The sequence below is a fragment of the Andrographis paniculata genome, unplaced genomic scaffold, assembly GCF_009805555.1.
Source record: "Andrographis paniculata isolate CXL003 unplaced genomic scaffold, ASM980555v1 Contig77END, whole genome shotgun sequence".
Classification (NCBI taxonomy): Eukaryota; Viridiplantae; Streptophyta; class Magnoliopsida; order Lamiales; family Acanthaceae; genus Andrographis; species Andrographis paniculata.
In genome coordinates, this window is record NW_026137614.1 from 4,061,737 (window position 1) to 4,078,941 (window position 17,205).

Consider the following 17,205-nt stretch of genomic DNA (forward strand, 5'->3'; position numbering starts at 1 on the left):
TTAACACGCAAAAAGGAAATAAAATCCTCGAAGCCGGATGAAGATAGTATATATTATATTTATCAATATTATTACTTCTAATGTATAAATATTTGTTTATTTTTTGTACGTATTTAATTCGTAAAATATAATTATTGTATACTTAGCGGATCGACTCCTTCTATATATATATATATATATATATATATAGCTACAAACATGTTTTTACATTTTTTTCGGTTTTATTGATTGTTTGTGTTCCATTTTTATTGATAGATTATATTAATATTGATCATATTTCATATTTATATATTTATATATTGATTGGTAAAATAAAAATCCATTTGATGAGATGAGAACTATATCCATATGTTTGTTTACAACAAACACACCTATATATATATTATATATACTCTTCCGTTCATTAAAATTAGTTCATTGACCTGGCATGAGAATTAAAAAAAATATATTTTATTGAAAAAAGTGATTGTAGTTTGAGGTATTTTTAAAAATTTAGTTAAAAAGTAAAATAAAAAGAAAAAATGTAATAAAATTAATAGTATTTGTTGTAAATAAGTGTTAATTAAATATTAATTTATTGACTTTGTCAAAATTATTAATAGAATAAATTTAGTGAATGAACTAAAAAAAAAAAAAAAAGAATAAATTTGGTATATATACTAGCTTTGCGGAGTAATACTCCCTCGGTCTATACATATAGTTACAAACACATTTTTCGATCTAAATTCAAATTCAATTCTTAAATTATTCTTTCCTCTATCTCTATGGTATTATAACTAACCGTAAAGCATGGGATCGCCGTCATTGCCGAAGCAATTAGGGGGCCATACGCCGAAATCGAGGACAGTGTATTCCAAATCCACATCCAAGTGCTCCTTTACATCGGCATCATCTGCTCCGTCTTCATAATCGCCGCAATTATCTTCTTCTACACGTGTTAGATACGTCATTTCAGCGCTTCAAATCCGCTGGCACCTTTTGATTCCGTCGTCCATTATTTCCCGCCGGAACCGTCGCAACAAAGGGGACTAGACCTCACCGGCATCGAGAATTTACCGACCATTTTGTATGAAAACCTCTCCGCCGACGACGGCGAATTCCATGAAGCTTAGTGTTGTATATGTCTCGGTGTATTTTTGGCTACAGAGAGAATAAAAGTGCTTTCGCTTTGACCTTGCGGACACTACTTTCACTCGGAGTGTATGGACATATGGCTATCGACTTGGTCGATTTGTCCACTATGTCGTACATCACTTGAAGTTGACTCACCGATATGACCCACCTCGGATCGGATTGGCTTCTAGAAAACTCTTCGATTCAAGCCGATTTTGATTGATGATACAACCTACATTATATAGCCAACGAGAAATTTTTAACTGTAATTTTCAAAATAACATTCACTTATTTTATTTTACTTTATTTCAATTTTCAATTTTTTCTATTAAAATATCATTTTAATTTCTATTTTTTTATATAAAATATCACACTTAACCATTACTCTTTTTGTCCGGATAATTATATAATAAAAAAAATTCTTAGTTTTAGCAGTATAATATAAGCTTACCTCCAATCAAACTAACTAGAGTTTTCTAGAAGCCGATGCGATACGATGTAAGGCAAGTCGTACCGATGAATTAACTCGAAGCGATGTACGACCCAGTGGGCAAATCGACTGAGTCGATAACCATTTATCCAAACACTCTGAGCGAATGCAATGTCCGCAACGCCAAGGCGGAAGCTCTTTTATCATCTCCGAAGCCAAAAATACAGAGACATATTCACCACTCTGCTTCGCGGAATTTGCCGCCGCTGCCATCGAAGAAATTTACGTCCAAAGCGATCGGAATACTCTCGATCTCGGAAATTCCAGTCCTCTGTGCCGCGACGGTTCCGACAGGAAATTATGGACGGCGGAATCGAAAGGTGCCAGCGGATTCAAGGCGCTGAAACGATGTATCCAATGTGTGTAGAAAAAGATGATTGTGGGGATTATGAAGACGGAGCAACGACGACTATCAAAAGGGGCTGTGGATTTGGAATGCGCCGTCGTCGATTTCGGCATACAGCCCCCTAACCGCTCCGACAACAGCAGGATACCATGCTATACGGTTAGCAAAAATACGACCGAATATGCTTCGTGGGCGTCGGAGGAGGGAGATAGAATAATTTAGGAGTTGGATTTGAATCTAGACGAAAAAAAGGGGTTTGTAGCTATATATATATATATATATATATAGACGGAGGGAGTCGACTCGCTAACTATACAATAGTTACTTTTCGAACCGGCGATTACGGTTTGAGCCAAAATCGGACACAAATCGAAACCGAAATATCATCCGATTTCGATTTGTAATTTTGCCAACCTGTGAACCGCCGGTTCAAACCGTTATAATTTTATTACTGTATTATTTTGAATCTTGGGAAGCAGGGTTGGTGAAATGAAAAAAAAAAAAAAAAAAAAAAAAAGGAGGAAAAGGAGGAGGGGAGGAGGGGAGGATAGGAAGCAAAGAGTAGTTTATAACACTAATAATCTAAGATATATATAGAGGGATTTGAGGACAGCTTGCGTGGATTGTTCTCCTTCTTTTTTTCTTTTTTTTTTTCCCATTTTTTTTTATTTATTTATTTATTATTATTTTTTTTTAATAGTGAGGCCCCTTTTTTTCCAATATATAAGTAATAATAATCGTTCTTTGTTTCTTTAATCTCAAATTTCAAAGTTTAAACAAAAACATTCCTTTTACATTATTTTAATAGCAAATTTAAACCAAAATTTGCAAACTATATCAAAAGAAACATACTCTAATTTTAATATTATCATTTATTTTATTTTTTGTATAATTTTTTTTTAGAGTGTTTTTGGGTTGAATTTGAAAAAAATTTGTTTGCGTTTAATATTAAAATAATGTTTGATATGATATTTTGTAAAAGAAAAAAATGTATATATATCTTTTAGAGAAATACAAAATTCAAATAATAAATTTTGAGAAAATTTGGGTAAAAAAAAAACTCTAAATAAATAAAAAAATTGTGGACCACACTATTTTAATAATTTATATATTCACTTTATTTTTTCAATACGATTTTGTAATTGCAATTTCCTAAAAGTAATATTCATTACGTCCTCTAATCATAAATTTATTTATTTTTTGGATGTTAAATTTTAAATATTAATATTATGTTTCTACAAAGCACAAATTAAAAGAAAAAAAATTGAAAATACCTTTATTAATTTTTTTATAATACAAATATAATAACATAGGTATAAAATATTATATAAATATAATAATATTTTTAACGTTAAGTAGAATGACTGGAGAGAGAAATTGATACTTTGTTAAAGGACTGACACACTAATAAACAATATAAACTTCTTTTTTTAAAAAAATTCAAAAAGTAAAAAAAAAAAATTCAAATACTACTTACAAAAAATAAAAAGTCAAATATTTAATTTAAAATAATATATTTTATATTTATGATACAATTCTTTATACCACACATTACAAATTTTATTCATCTTAAAAACGTGTGCGTGAACAGAGCCAATTTTTATTATATTATTGTTGTATTTTGCTATTTTTTGTTGAATTATTTTTTTTTAAAGTGAACGGAGGATATATATATATGCTTGTGTTAATGTGTGTATATAAAATACTAATTTGTTTAAAAATTAATTATTTACAAAAGTAAATAAAATTATTATATTTATATTAATATTATTTTTAATTATGATCATTCTTAGTTATTTTTGTTTTTTTGGTATATCAATAATTTTTCGGTATATGATTAATTTTGATATATTAATTTTCGGTATGATATATGGATACCAAAAAATCAATAAGGTATGTTGAAATATCAGTACATAATTGATATGAAAAAATTTATACCATAAAATCGTCGTTATACCGTTTACGGTATACTAAATGATTTAGTACGGTATCAGTATAATGTTCTTTTATAGCAGTATTTATTGTATGGTATACGGTATCATGGGTATGACATAAAATTTTCAATATACAGTATCTTTCCAACTATAACCAAATCTACATGATATACCAGACGAAGTCAATATATTTTAATTTTTTCATAAAAAGTTGATGTTCAATATAAAATATTTTCTCCCTCCGTCAAATTTACTCGTATTTCTTTTGTCGGTCTATTAATTTAGTTCATTACTAATATTGGCAAAATCAAAATGTTAATATTTAATTATTATCCCTCATTCATCACTTATTTACTACAATTATCACTATCTTTATTACATTATTTCTTCATCATCCTTAATTAATTACTAATTAAATTTTTAAATATATCATAACTACAATTTTATCTTTATCATTTTTCAATTAATAATTATTTGAATGAAGTATTACTTCATCCATCTGTTAAAAATTATATCACTATTTTTTTTTTGTCAGCTAAATAATTTTATCTACTTATAATTTTATAATTGATATTTTAATAAATAATAATTAATTTGTCACTTTTCTTTTTTTTTTTTTTCAATTTACCCCATTATATTGTTATACATTTTTTTAATAAATTTCTCATAATACCCTTAATTTACATTTTTGTTTATGTCATTTTAATATTAAAATACTACTTCATCCGTTCTGCTTACATTTACTTTTGGTGCAGAATTTAAAAAATAATAATATTTCAATTAAAGTGAATAGTTAAAGTTGTGTAAAAATAATTATATTAATAAATAATTATGTTAAGGTAAAATAGAGGTATTTATATAAAATGGTGGAGTTATAATTATTATAAAAATATATACCTTAAGGTGAAACATACGAAAATAAAAAAAATATACAGTATATGTTAATGCGGGACGGAGGGAATATTAGTTTTTAATTTTCGTGTCCAAATAAATTTACATTAATTTGCCGGACATATGAAGTATTTTTTAAAATAACTTATTAAAAAATATTCTCATTGTCCCGCCTTAACATATACAAATTCTATTTCCGTTTGTCCCATGTTAACATATATATTTTTTTCGTTTCTTAACAATCTATTTATTTTTCTATTTTGATCTGTCTAAGTAGTAGAAATACTCCTTCAACTTACAATATATTACATAAATGTCATTACTTTTATATCACACAATACTAATAAGGTTATTTTAGTCTTTTCTACTTTATTTATACTATATTTTAATATAATACTAATATTTTTAAAACTTCGTACAAAAAATAAATGGATAAATAGATATGAGACGGTGGAATATATATTTTTTTTAGTAATTATTACTTCGTTATTTTACATAAATACTCTTATTTTACTATCACATTATTATCTTATTTACCAAAAATAAGAACAAGTTTGTCCTTATATTTTAAATAAAATATTATTATTTTTTAAATTTTATTAAAAATAAATAAATAAATATATACTGGGACAAAAAAAAAAAGGAGTATAATAATTATTAATTTATTAAAAATATTGTAATGTATTAAAAGAACAAATGGATGAAGTGTATGGAAATGAAAGGAATGAGATTATTGTAGCTTTGAGGTAAGAAGTGTGAGAGTTTGTTAGGGAAGAGACGTAATTAGTTGAAGTGGGCCCCGCTTTTCTCGGGAGGTTTGGGAACACAACAAAGAGATTTGTTTATTTACCCAAAATTTCAATTTTTTTACTATTTGGTCTATGAGTTTCCCAAATAAATATATATATATATATATATTTTATAAATATCTCATCAAATATTATTTTAATATCAAATTTAAATTAATTTTTTTAAACTAATCAAAAGAAACACACTCTTTTTATTGGAATTTTTTTCAATTTTTTTTCTGTCTTTGATATCGTATCATTACTGTAGATACGAAAATTTAAAAAAATTAGTAAATAACTAAAAATATATTAGTTTAATAAAAATAAAAAAATTTTAAATTTTAAAATATGATAAAATGAAATATATATTTTTTTTAGAAAAATGATATAATATGTGGAACAAACAAAAATAAAAAATGTGAGTGGAACGGAAAAGTAATTTTTGTTTTTTTAAAAAAATGTAGTATTATTTTTTTCAACTTTTTTACAATAGAAAAAAAAATTCAATTTTTACTCATTTTTTAAGAAATTCGTAATCGATTAAATGGATATAGTCTTAGATGTTGGAGGGAGTATTAATTTAGTTTTACAAAAATATCCATTAAATTTTTGTTTTTTATACATTTCCGTCCCAAATTAATGATAGTGAATTATGTTTAATTAGTGATTTATTATTTTAAATAAATAAAATTTAATAAATTAATGATAGTGAATTATGATATTATTTTATTGATTTTTTTAGGTGAATAGTATTGTTACTATTTTTTAAATTAAAATTAATATATAATCAAAAGAAATTTAAAATATATTTAAATATTTTAAAATTTATATTTCAATTGAATATATAATACAAATATCAATTTGTAAAAAATAAAATTTAATATTATACAAATAATTTATTTGTTTATATTAACATAAAATCATTTTAGAAAAAGTTTCAAAAGAAAATATTTTATTCTTTTTTAATAATGGTAGTAATTATCAAATATTAAAGATATCTTTACCATTTACAAATTATTTTTTTAAAAAAGAAATAGTATTCTAATATATCAATTGTTTTGATATAATGATAACGTGAACATAGAAAATGGGATGAAATGAATATTATTAAAAATATATATTAATATATTATTATTTTTATATATTTTAAAAATATTAAAAATTGATTATTTTTTATATTATGAAATAAATGTAAAAAATAGTTTTGTTGAATTATAAATATATATATCTCAAATAATTTTAACCAAAAAGTGAATAATAATAAATATGACCTACGATATAATTATATTGAAAACATGGTCGTGAATATGGCCTAAAACATGACTATGTTGAGAATATGAGCAGGAACATGGCCTAAAATATGGTTGACATGAACATGGTTGTGTTCAGAACACGGGTACGGGTAGGAACACGGTGTTTAGAAGTGCAGGGTAATCAACACGACCGTGTTGGCTGCATGAGACGCCCAGTCACCTTCTGAGTCATCCGACACGGTCGTGTTCAGCCCCAGTCAACCATGTTGGAACTAAAAATTTTCATTTGAGTGAGACCAAAATTGATAATTTTTTTTTTGAATGAGACCAAAATTGATATTTATGATATTAAATTTTTGGTCTTTTTAATTTTAGATTTCATAATAAAGTTACCAAACACGTTCTTATATGAGTGGGTGGGGCCCACTAGTAACAAACTTACTATTTTTGTAAAAGGTTTTTAAAATAAAAACATGTGATCCAATTTTCTATATTAGTGTTTTACTATATATTGAAAAAATTTAACTTTGTAAACAAAAACATCTATAATATTCAAGTACTCTATAAATATATATATATATATATATATATTTGTATGTTTATTAAAATGACATTGGGGACCAATTGGAAGTTAGTATAATATATTATTGATATATAAATATCAATATGTACATTTTTATTTTTATTTTTATTTTTTTAAATTTTTTTATCTTTAATTAATAATAGAATATTCTTTAATTGGGCGTGTAACAAATTAGTTCAATAATTGCACGAAAGTCTGTCATATTATGGATTCGTCCTTTTCAATTAATTCACAGTAAAGATTAATTAGTCAACAATTATTGCAGCTATATATATATATATATATATATATACTGATTGCTTCATATGCCTTTCCATTGCTTTATTTGTTTATATATATAAACTAGTGTGACGATACGTGATTTGCAATATTTGTATATATTATTGAAATTATAATCCCTCTATCCTATAAATATAGTATTAATTGGGTTGAATAAGAAAATTTAAGAAATATTAATATTATATTAGTAGTCGGTAAAAAGTATGGGTAAAAGATTTTTTTTGTCTTTGTGAGTGTATTATTGTAAAAAGTAGTGACAATTTTATAATAAAAATGACTATTATTTAGGACGGACTAAAATTGTAAACAATACTATTGTATTAGGACGGAGAGAGTATTTTATTTTTTTGTTCCAATTTAAAAATTTTTTTACTGTTTTGGTTTGTCATACTATTTTTTTTTTTTTCAATTTTAATAAAAATAATTATAAATTTATATTAAAATATCTTTAATTTTTAATTTAATTAAAATATATAATTATTTTATCATTATTATTATCTTTTTACTTTATAATTCTGTATTGAGATATCTTAGTTTGTAAATTCGTATGATTGTATATATATATATATATATATTAAGTCTATTTAGTTTGAAATTTTATTTCAATTATTTTATCATATAAGCATAAAATTTTATGTAAAACACATTTTTCTTTCATCCAACATCATTTTCAATCCAAAATTTAGTATATAAAAAAATTTATATATAGTTAAAATACATTATCAAAACATAAACCTAAAAAATTATAAACTATAGTAACAAAATAAAATTGTATTTTGATAATATATTGGTCCATACGATTCTATCCTGAATCATCACCAGGTCATCCCCTGAACGTCTTTGTTTTGATATTTTTTATATGAGATACGAAAAATTGTGTAAATAATATAAAAATAATATTTTTTTATAATATATTCATTGTTTTAATAAAAATATATTATTTTTTTTTTTTTTTTGAAATCAACAATAAGTTATGATTGATATTAAAATTAATTAATTTGATTTTAAATAAAATAAAATTTTAGTATGTTTGCCCAACCAAAAGATAATCCACTTAACTTTGATAAATATTACTACAATTATTCCAAAAGTATAGTCTTGTTGTGTATGAGATTTAAAGAATATTGATATTATATTGATAGTCGGTAAAAAGTAAGGATAAATGACTTTTTTGCCCTTGTGAGTATATTAGTGTAAAAATAGTGGCAATTGTGTAATAATAATGAAAAAGTAATGATAATTTTACGGTGATATTATTATTTATGAAAATGAGATTATTGTTTTGGGACGAAAACAAATGGTAAACAAGACTATTGTATTGGGACGAAGAAAATATTATTTTTTATTCGAGTCATATGTATTTATTTGTTCTTTTTTCACGTGAATTTTACTATATTATTATTTTATAGGTAGCAGTATAATAAAAAAATAATTTTTCCTTAAATTTATTTATTTTTGATATGATTTATAATGTTGTATAAAGTGTAAAGGTATTAAAAAAAATGGATGTATTTAAATTAAATAGACGAAAATATGATTGCATTTGACTTAGATGGATAGAAAAAATAAAATATAATTCATACAAATTACATAACAAAAAAACAAAAGAAAGTCAAATTCACATAAAATATTATTATTATTTTTTTATATCATAGAGAGAGTATTATTTATTAATTTATATAAAAAAAGAAACACACAACTTTTTAGAATTTTTTTTTAAAAATTTAATTTAATTTATTTTTTTCCTTAAAATTTAAGAATCATTTTATAAATATAAATATATTTTTATTCCATATTCATTAATTATTTTATTTACTGAATTATATTTTTATTTTTATAAATTTAATATAATTACTATTATTAATTATTATATATAAATTATTTTATTTGTAAAATATATAAATATATTAAAATTAAATCAAATAGAAAACACAATATTAATAATTTATTAATATATTTTTTATTATATAAATTTTATATTAAAACAAATAAAATAGAATAAATTAGTCAATAATTACATAATAATTATTTTATATTTTACACTATTTAAATAAAAAATTATTATTATAATTCTTCGATAAAAATATTTTTTTCAATTTTTAAAAAACTAAAAATAAATACTATTTTATGATTTTTAATACTCCGTCCAATATAGTTGTTTTGTTTTTATATTTTCGTCCGTCCCAAAATAATTATCTTTGTTTTTCTATTTAGTAATTATAATCTCTATTTTATAACAAAATTATTTCTATTTTTTCAAATTAAATTATTACTTTAACATTTTTTTTTAAATTATTCAAAAAATAAAGATATTTTAATTTTTTATTTTCACTTTATACTCACTTTACTATTATTTTTAATTCACGTGCTTATTTTCCATAAGATATATTTTCTGAAAGAGAGAGTAATTAATAATAAAAATTTTAAAAAAAATTAAATAAAAAATAATAAAATTGAGTATTTTAAAAAAATAACATATAAATATCGTTTATTTTATCTCGTAACAATTAATATCGGACGATTATTAATGTCAAATCCACTGATTAAATCAACGGCTGATTGCCATCAACAAAATCGCTAGTAGAAAGCGTAGCGGGAAACTTCGAGCAGCGAACAAAGGGAACCCGTCTTGGCTCAAAACCCTTAAATCATCAACAACCATGCCCGTGTCGATGTCCATCTCTCAAGGGAATGAAGAAGAAGACCAAAGATTTCAACCTTCACCTCCTGCTCATCACCCTTCCGCCCCGCCGCACGAGGTCTGTTCTATATATCTCGCATTTTGCCCTGTTTAATTCCTATTCTTCTGAAATGTATCTTCTTGGAACGATTTAATTTCACGCATTTCAATTCAACAGTTTGATTAATTCTCCATTAGAGAGACGTCTTCTTTTTGTATATATATGTATATTTTTAGGGCTTGGGTGTAATGTTTTTGGAGCAAGATTTGCGTAATTGAATAATCAGGAAAATAACTCCAGGAAACATGTCTTTAGGTTTTTTAATTTTAATATAAAGAAATCCTAGAAATTTGAGTTGTATTAGGCTACTGTACACATTATTTTTTCCCCCTGGATTGATAAAATTAATTTAGGCTTGCTCATTTGTTTGGAGCAGTGTTGAACTTCTGTCCACCAATCACATTGTTTTTGATGATGTGCTTATATCAATTGAAGTGAATATGTGATTAATGGGAATTTGTTCAACAAAATCACACTAAGTAAATGTGAATTAGGTTTGATTTCTCTGACTTATGGATTTTGGTTATTGTCATTTTTCCATAGTATTATGGTTGTTAATTTTTTGGATGATGAACCTGATTCCCTTGGGTGGATTATTTTAGCAAATTGATTCTACTTTCATATGCAGTTATTTGACATTTCAACAACTGTTGATCCAAGTTATGTGATATCTATGATAAGAAGACTTATACCTTCAAATGTACAATATGGGGATCAAGCTATTGGAAGTGGTTTGATTTGTGAAGAGCCGAAGGCAGAAGAAGTACCCGAAAATGGAGGAGAAGCTGAAGCAATGGATTCCACTGAACGCTTAGGGGAACTAGAAGGCCCTGACCAGAAAATTGATGATCAACAAGGTAGGTCAAAAGTAGAAGACACGTGGGAGGAGTGTGGTTGTGTCTTATGGGATCTTGCAGCAGGTGAAGACCATGCTCAATTTATGGTAATTTTGGACTTTGTCATACAATCTGGGCTGGTTTGCACGTCTTTGTGGCTTAAATAGCTCGACAGAAGTGGACTTAAAAGCCATAATCATTGATAGAGTTTGAACTATTGTGTATATATAGTTTCCATGATATTCGCTTGAGTTTAAAAGTTACAATTACATGTGCAGATTCAAAACCTTATCCTCGAGGTGCTTTTGGCTAATCTTGTGGTTTCTCAATCCTCACGCATTACTGTAAGTCACATTTCAGAAGTTGTGCTTTCACAATTTAGATAGATAGCAGTAATGTCTGTTCAATGCTTATGCTGGGATCTCTTGAGACCTGAAAGGGACTCAATCCTCATTTTCTGCTCCTTAATGGTAATAGGAAATTAGTCTTGGAATAATTGGTAACCTTGCTTGCCATGAAGCCACTCGGAAACAAATAGCCTCTACAAATGGATTGGTTAAGGTGATTGTGGAGCAATTGCTTCTAGATGATGTGCCATGCCTATGTGAAGCCTGTAAGTAATCTAATAGCTCAATCATTGTATTTACTATTTTTCATTTTGTTGAACTTACCAATAAACTCATAGAAACAAATATTTGAACCCTAGAAATGAATTTTAGATGGTAGTGTGAAGCAACAGTTGGATGGTGAAGCATACAGCTAATTTACAACCAAACAATTGTATCTACTATCTTCAAAAGAGGGAAACAAATTGTGTGAAGTTGTCCCCAAGCTCCAGCAGTCCGGTCCATCAATGGCATTTACACAGAAAGTAAAGAGGGATGCTATTGAGTGTCTGAAGAGGCTTAGGAGGTGCACCTTTGATCTGAACAGGGGAATTTATAGGTCCAAAACTCACCTTAGATTGTCTTTCTGAAATTGAAGCGACCCTTATGTTTCCCGAGCTGAGACAGCCACCCTGGTCATACCTCGATTTCCTTCGTTATATTTTACTATATCACATATATTTTTTGACAAATTTTCCTTATTAGATATGAGGGCATGAAGGACATGTTCTTATCTGTATCATGTGTAAGAAAAAAATTATATGATAGGGTTAGTTGATGGTGGTTTGCTTCCATCATTCTAGTAAGTTCAAGAGATATCACCAAAGTCTGATGATCATTGATTGTTTACCTGTGGACTTTATATCTACTAAACCTTAGTGTTTGTTGATGTGTCAAGGTAGGGTGTTAACCTTGTGCCTCCAAGGTTGCGAAGGCGCAGTTTGGGCCGAAGCATTGCAGACTGAGCAAATGCTATCTCGTATCTTCTGGATTTCAGAAAATGCTTTAAATCCACAGCTCATTGAAAAGGTCAAATCTGTGTCTTTTATTCCATTGCAAGTTTGCAACCTACAACCCATTTAAATTTGTAGAATGCAGAACTGTTGTGTGACAGTTCCAAATATTAACTTGGACCATAAATTTTAACTGTATTATTTTGTTTTAGGAAGTTCATATGGAATGTGTGGCTGGAAAATGAATTCATCTAATAGTTTTAATCAATCAGTTTATAAGTATTGTGACCCTTGAAGTATTTAACTCAATTTTGATTCTTTCTTCTTTTGTATCAATGTCTCAGACATGGTTATTCTGTTTTCAGATTGTTGGTTTACTCTTAGCAATTATAGAGAGTCCACAGGAAGTGGCAGCAACTCTTCTTCCACGTATAATGGAATTGAATCTTCCAAATCTTTTGATCAAACTCCTGGCCTTTGAAATGAGCAAATTAAAAGAAGAACAATTGCCTGAGAGGTATATGTTCTTTTCTGTGGTATTAATGCATATGAGTTTACTTTGAAAATGTCTGTTAATGTTATGCCTTCTCCCTTTTGAACATGATAATAAAATAAATATTCACAGGTTTTTTTCAACTCTGGATGCTTAAAAGTGCTGTTAAGTCCGGATTGATTATTGATTTCTTTTCCTCTATACTATGTTTTTAGTCTCTTTTGCTCATGTTTTACTACACATTTATACATATACAGACTTTTTTTCCATAAAATACGACTACTTGGGTCTTTTTGTTCCTGCACATAGTTTACTTTGTGTTGAAACTTTTTTGAATAGGATACTCTATGAGATTTGATTATTTTAAATAATATTATTATGATTTAGCATATGATAGTTTTTATTTTATGCAGATGTATGGCAAGTTTTATATTGTAATTACATGTCCTAATGTATTATTATTATTGTATCCTATAAGTAGAACAATATAAATAGTACATTGGGATCAAAATGATGTACTTCATTAATTCGATTGAGTTATGTACCACCTCTCAATTTTGTTGTTCTTTGTAACTTGCACTAGGCACATAAAAATTTGAAAAAGTGGAAGCTCCGGGTATGTTGTTTTTGTGGTGATGAACTGGTTTTAATAATCAAATAGGTCATAATATTATTATAATTTTAAGAAGTTAGTTTTAAGGAAAAGTTACCCGCTATTTTTGGGTGCCGGATGCTATTTGTAAGATTTGCACAGGAGATTGGATATATGGTGAGATGAGATATGCGAATTTAGCAATATTTCTAACTATGTGTACCAGAAGGCTTTGTTGATTTTCATGGCTTTGAATCATACTGCATCAGGTATCCTGTGTTGGACTTGATTCTTCGGGCATTTGAGGCTATATCTACCATGGATAAGTATTCATCTGAAATTTGTCTACATAAAGAACTCATGGAGCAACTAAAAGAACTGATTGAACTTCCTGATAAGTTGGAGGTTTGTTTAATATAGATTTCTCAGTAATCGTTAAGCATAACTTGTTTCAAGTGTCTAGTCATAATTTTTTAAAACGGATTGGGATATGGCCATATAATCCCACAAATGTTAGTTCCTTCAGGTTTTCTGCAACACATTTGGTAATCCTTTCCTTTTTTATTATTATTATTATTATTTTTGCTTTTGCTTTTTTTTCAACTCTGTGGTATTGAGAGGTTTGGCGTGGTTGACTTATTTGCCTTCGAAGTTGAGTAGCTCCTAACAAATCTTTTAGTTTGGCTACATTTTGCAGATTTTTATGCGGGCTAGTTATCCTTTTTATTTCAATGTGCTGATAGAGAAGAATGCTTTTGCAATCCCTATATATCTAGTGTGTGCAAATTAATTCAGCTTGTTACCTTAGCTTTTCTTTAATGTCTTCGATAAAATATGACATGATCTGGATTTCTTTTAATTCATTTTTAGGTTCCATTGAGCAAAAGCTTTATCTAGGGGAATTACTGTTCCATTTTAAATAGTAACTTCTGCTGCAAGAATAAAAATAAACGAACTTTATCTTATCATCATTGCTTGAACTGAAGAGATGAATGTAACAGCATTATAAGATCATTCTATGTTTTCCTTCTCATGAAAATTTTAAATTATCTCTTACTGTATGATATTCTGCTTCAGGTTTCCACCTCGTGTGTAACAGCTGCAGTTTTGATAGCAAATATGATTACTGAGGCGACCGATCTAGTGTCTGAATTATCAATGGGTAAATGTAATAATAATTGATAGTAGTTGCCTCTTTGGCGCAGAAAGCATAAATCACTTCCTTTTTTTTTGGCACCAGATGTGGATTTCTTGCAGGGCCTGTTTGACATTTTCCCATTTGCTTCTGATGATGTTGAAGCTCAAAGTGCAATTTGGAGCGTTATTGCAAGAATATTGACAGTTCATGAAAGCCAGATGAATTCATCAAACTTTAACATTGTTGTGTCAATACTTGCAAGCAAGTTGGATCTAATAGAAGATGAACTCCTTGCTCATACATTGGGTCATGAGGGGCAGAACACTGAAAATGCTTCAGGCACTAAAGTTGATGTTCGACTCATTGCCGTATCCTTATATGGTTAGCCTAAGCTACACATGTTCATGGTTTCCAAACCGTCAGTCTTATTATTATTAGTGTGTTTATTTATTTTCCATTTTTACAAATATAATCTGAACTGGGACAAATCTTTCACATAATGGTTTCCAGTCCAGTCCTGATTTCAAAATTGTTTTGGCTTGGGTTCGAATTCTTACATGGTTTTCATATGGTTCTACATTTTTCATTATTCATATTTATAATATTAACTTTGTATAATATAGTTAACTCATTCAATGATATATACTAGTCTTTTAACATGTATATATATATATATATATATATACACATAGATAATGATTCTAGAACAGAAGTAAACATCCATCTCAAATCGTGAAACCAAAACCGGAATCACTCTAAATGGTTTATGAACAGTTCCAGCTTTCTGTAAATGGAATCTTCGTTGTGTTCAGTACCGGTTAGTTATTGAGCTGACTTGTTTTGGTGACCATTATCATTTTCTGCTCTCTGGTAACATAGCTGTAATTTCTTTTTTTTGTTTTTTTCCCTTTCCTTACCTTAACTCTCTCAACAGATGAAAAAGATATCCGATATTCTGACCCGATGGAAATTCTCTGATGATGGAGAAAAGAACACTTCTTCCATCAATGATTGTTCCATCAATGAAAATGTTGATAAAGTATTGGATCTCTGTCAGAAGGCCATGAGGTAGGAATATTGGATCATTTTCTAATTTATGTTTATTCCATTTTTGTGCACTGACATTCTTTATTAGGTTGTGATTAGCATTTTGTGCTCCAATGCTTTTTCGAAGCAAATTCTGATTGTGTTTTGGTATATGATGACCACAGTAGCCGTTTGCTTTGATTTGCTTTCAGATTTATTTTATTCTCTCTTTCCGGTCCTGATTTTGTTCATATATTGTACTAAAATTATCCAAGAGACACCATTCAATCACTTGGTTGGAACAAGTAATCTGCGATAAATCTTGACACCCATTATATCGATTAACAAGAGGAATTAATGCATCGCTGTATCTGAAACTTTTATTTTCTTCTGATAGCTTGAATTGCTACTATAGAGAGTTGCAAATAGTATAGAGGATGGATGAGTTAATTCTTTTGGAGCATGCTATTCTTCTACTGTTTTTTAATTCGTTCCCGGGTTGATTTTCACAAACTTGTCAGAGAATCGGTATTTTTGCTGGCATCTGTAGTTTCATGTGTCTGTTTTCTTTTCGAAATCAATTGTTTCTGCATCACAATGCTCTCCCTAAGGCTGGTTGTCTTTTTGGTGCCTCGATAGATAAATAGATAAATTTCCGGCCAATTCTTACACCACGAGGCATAGCATGGATCGATGTCCTGCTGCAGTTGATTCGATAAGATGGATGGATGCAAAAACTCTGTAAAAGGTGAAATCAGTTTCTGCTAAATCTGGTGCCCTTTTCTTGTTTATATTGTGTGTATGTGCATCACTGAATTGAATTTGTGTATTTACTGATCATGAAAATTTTTTCACACAAACACAGCTGAATTTATACATGTTTTTGTTTTTTTTTTTAGTTCTTTTAATTTATTTTTAGTACATTGTGATGCATAGGATCCATACTATAGGATGGAAAATGTAGGGGTGTCAATTCATATTTTTGGGTCGTGTTCGTGTCGGGTTGAGCCATTGGGATAACAAAAAAAGTGTCAATCCGAACAAAAAATCTGACCTGAAACTCTAGATCTGAACACGACACAAATTATTTTCAGGTCACCCAAAATCCGAACAAATCTGATACGAATCCGACACGAAACAAACTCTAAACCCTATATAAATTTTAAAAATAAGTACAAATCTAAAAGGTGTGTTTATGTGGGTTTGGTTTGAGAAAATTTAATTTGAAAGTGATATTGAAATAATATTTGATTAGATGTTTTGTAAAAGTAAAAATTATATATATATTTTTTTGGAAAATATAAAATTCAAATAGTAAAATTTGGGTGATTCTAGGTTGATTGTGCTGTAATTTGAACTTCTA

General features: G+C 27.6%; 1 protein-coding gene and 1 long non-coding RNA gene across 4 annotated transcripts; one reads left to right on the plus strand and one right to left on the minus strand.

Moving 5' to 3' along the window:
• Positions 1–937: 937 nt before the first annotated feature.
• LOC127266713 (uncharacterized) lies at positions 938–2,496 on the minus strand. The gene is made up of 2 exons (XR_007842214.1): positions 1,565–2,496; positions 938–1,345 (listed from the first exon to the last, which is right to left on the minus strand). It is a non-coding gene; the product is annotated as an uncharacterized LOC127266713 (long non-coding RNA).
• Positions 2,497–10,252: 7,756 nt separating this feature from the next.
• Positions 10,253–16,712, plus strand: LOC127239467 (uncharacterized). Of its 3 annotated transcripts, none has more exons than XR_007836139.1 (11): positions 10,253–10,436; positions 11,047–11,361; positions 11,533–11,598; positions 11,732–11,867; positions 12,539–12,669; positions 12,959–13,110; positions 13,948–14,083; positions 14,756–14,840; positions 14,919–15,197; positions 15,751–15,884; positions 16,482–16,712. XR_007836139.1 is itself a non-coding variant. In XM_051257635.1 (11 exons), exons 1-11 carry the CDS (start codon positions 10,338–10,340, stop codon positions 16,483–16,485), a joined length of 1,524 nt encoding a protein of 507 aa, XP_051113592.1. In that variant the 5' UTR covers positions 10,253–10,337; the 3' UTR covers positions 16,486–16,712. The 3 variants fall into 3 exon arrangements, 2 of the variants coding, with proteins under 2 accessions (XP_051113592.1, XP_051113593.1); XM_051257635.1 differs by having other exon boundaries at positions 14,919–15,184; XM_051257636.1 differs by having other exon boundaries at positions 10,304–10,436; positions 11,138–11,361; positions 14,919–15,184.
• The last annotated feature ends 493 nt before the right edge of the window (positions 16,713–17,205 follow it).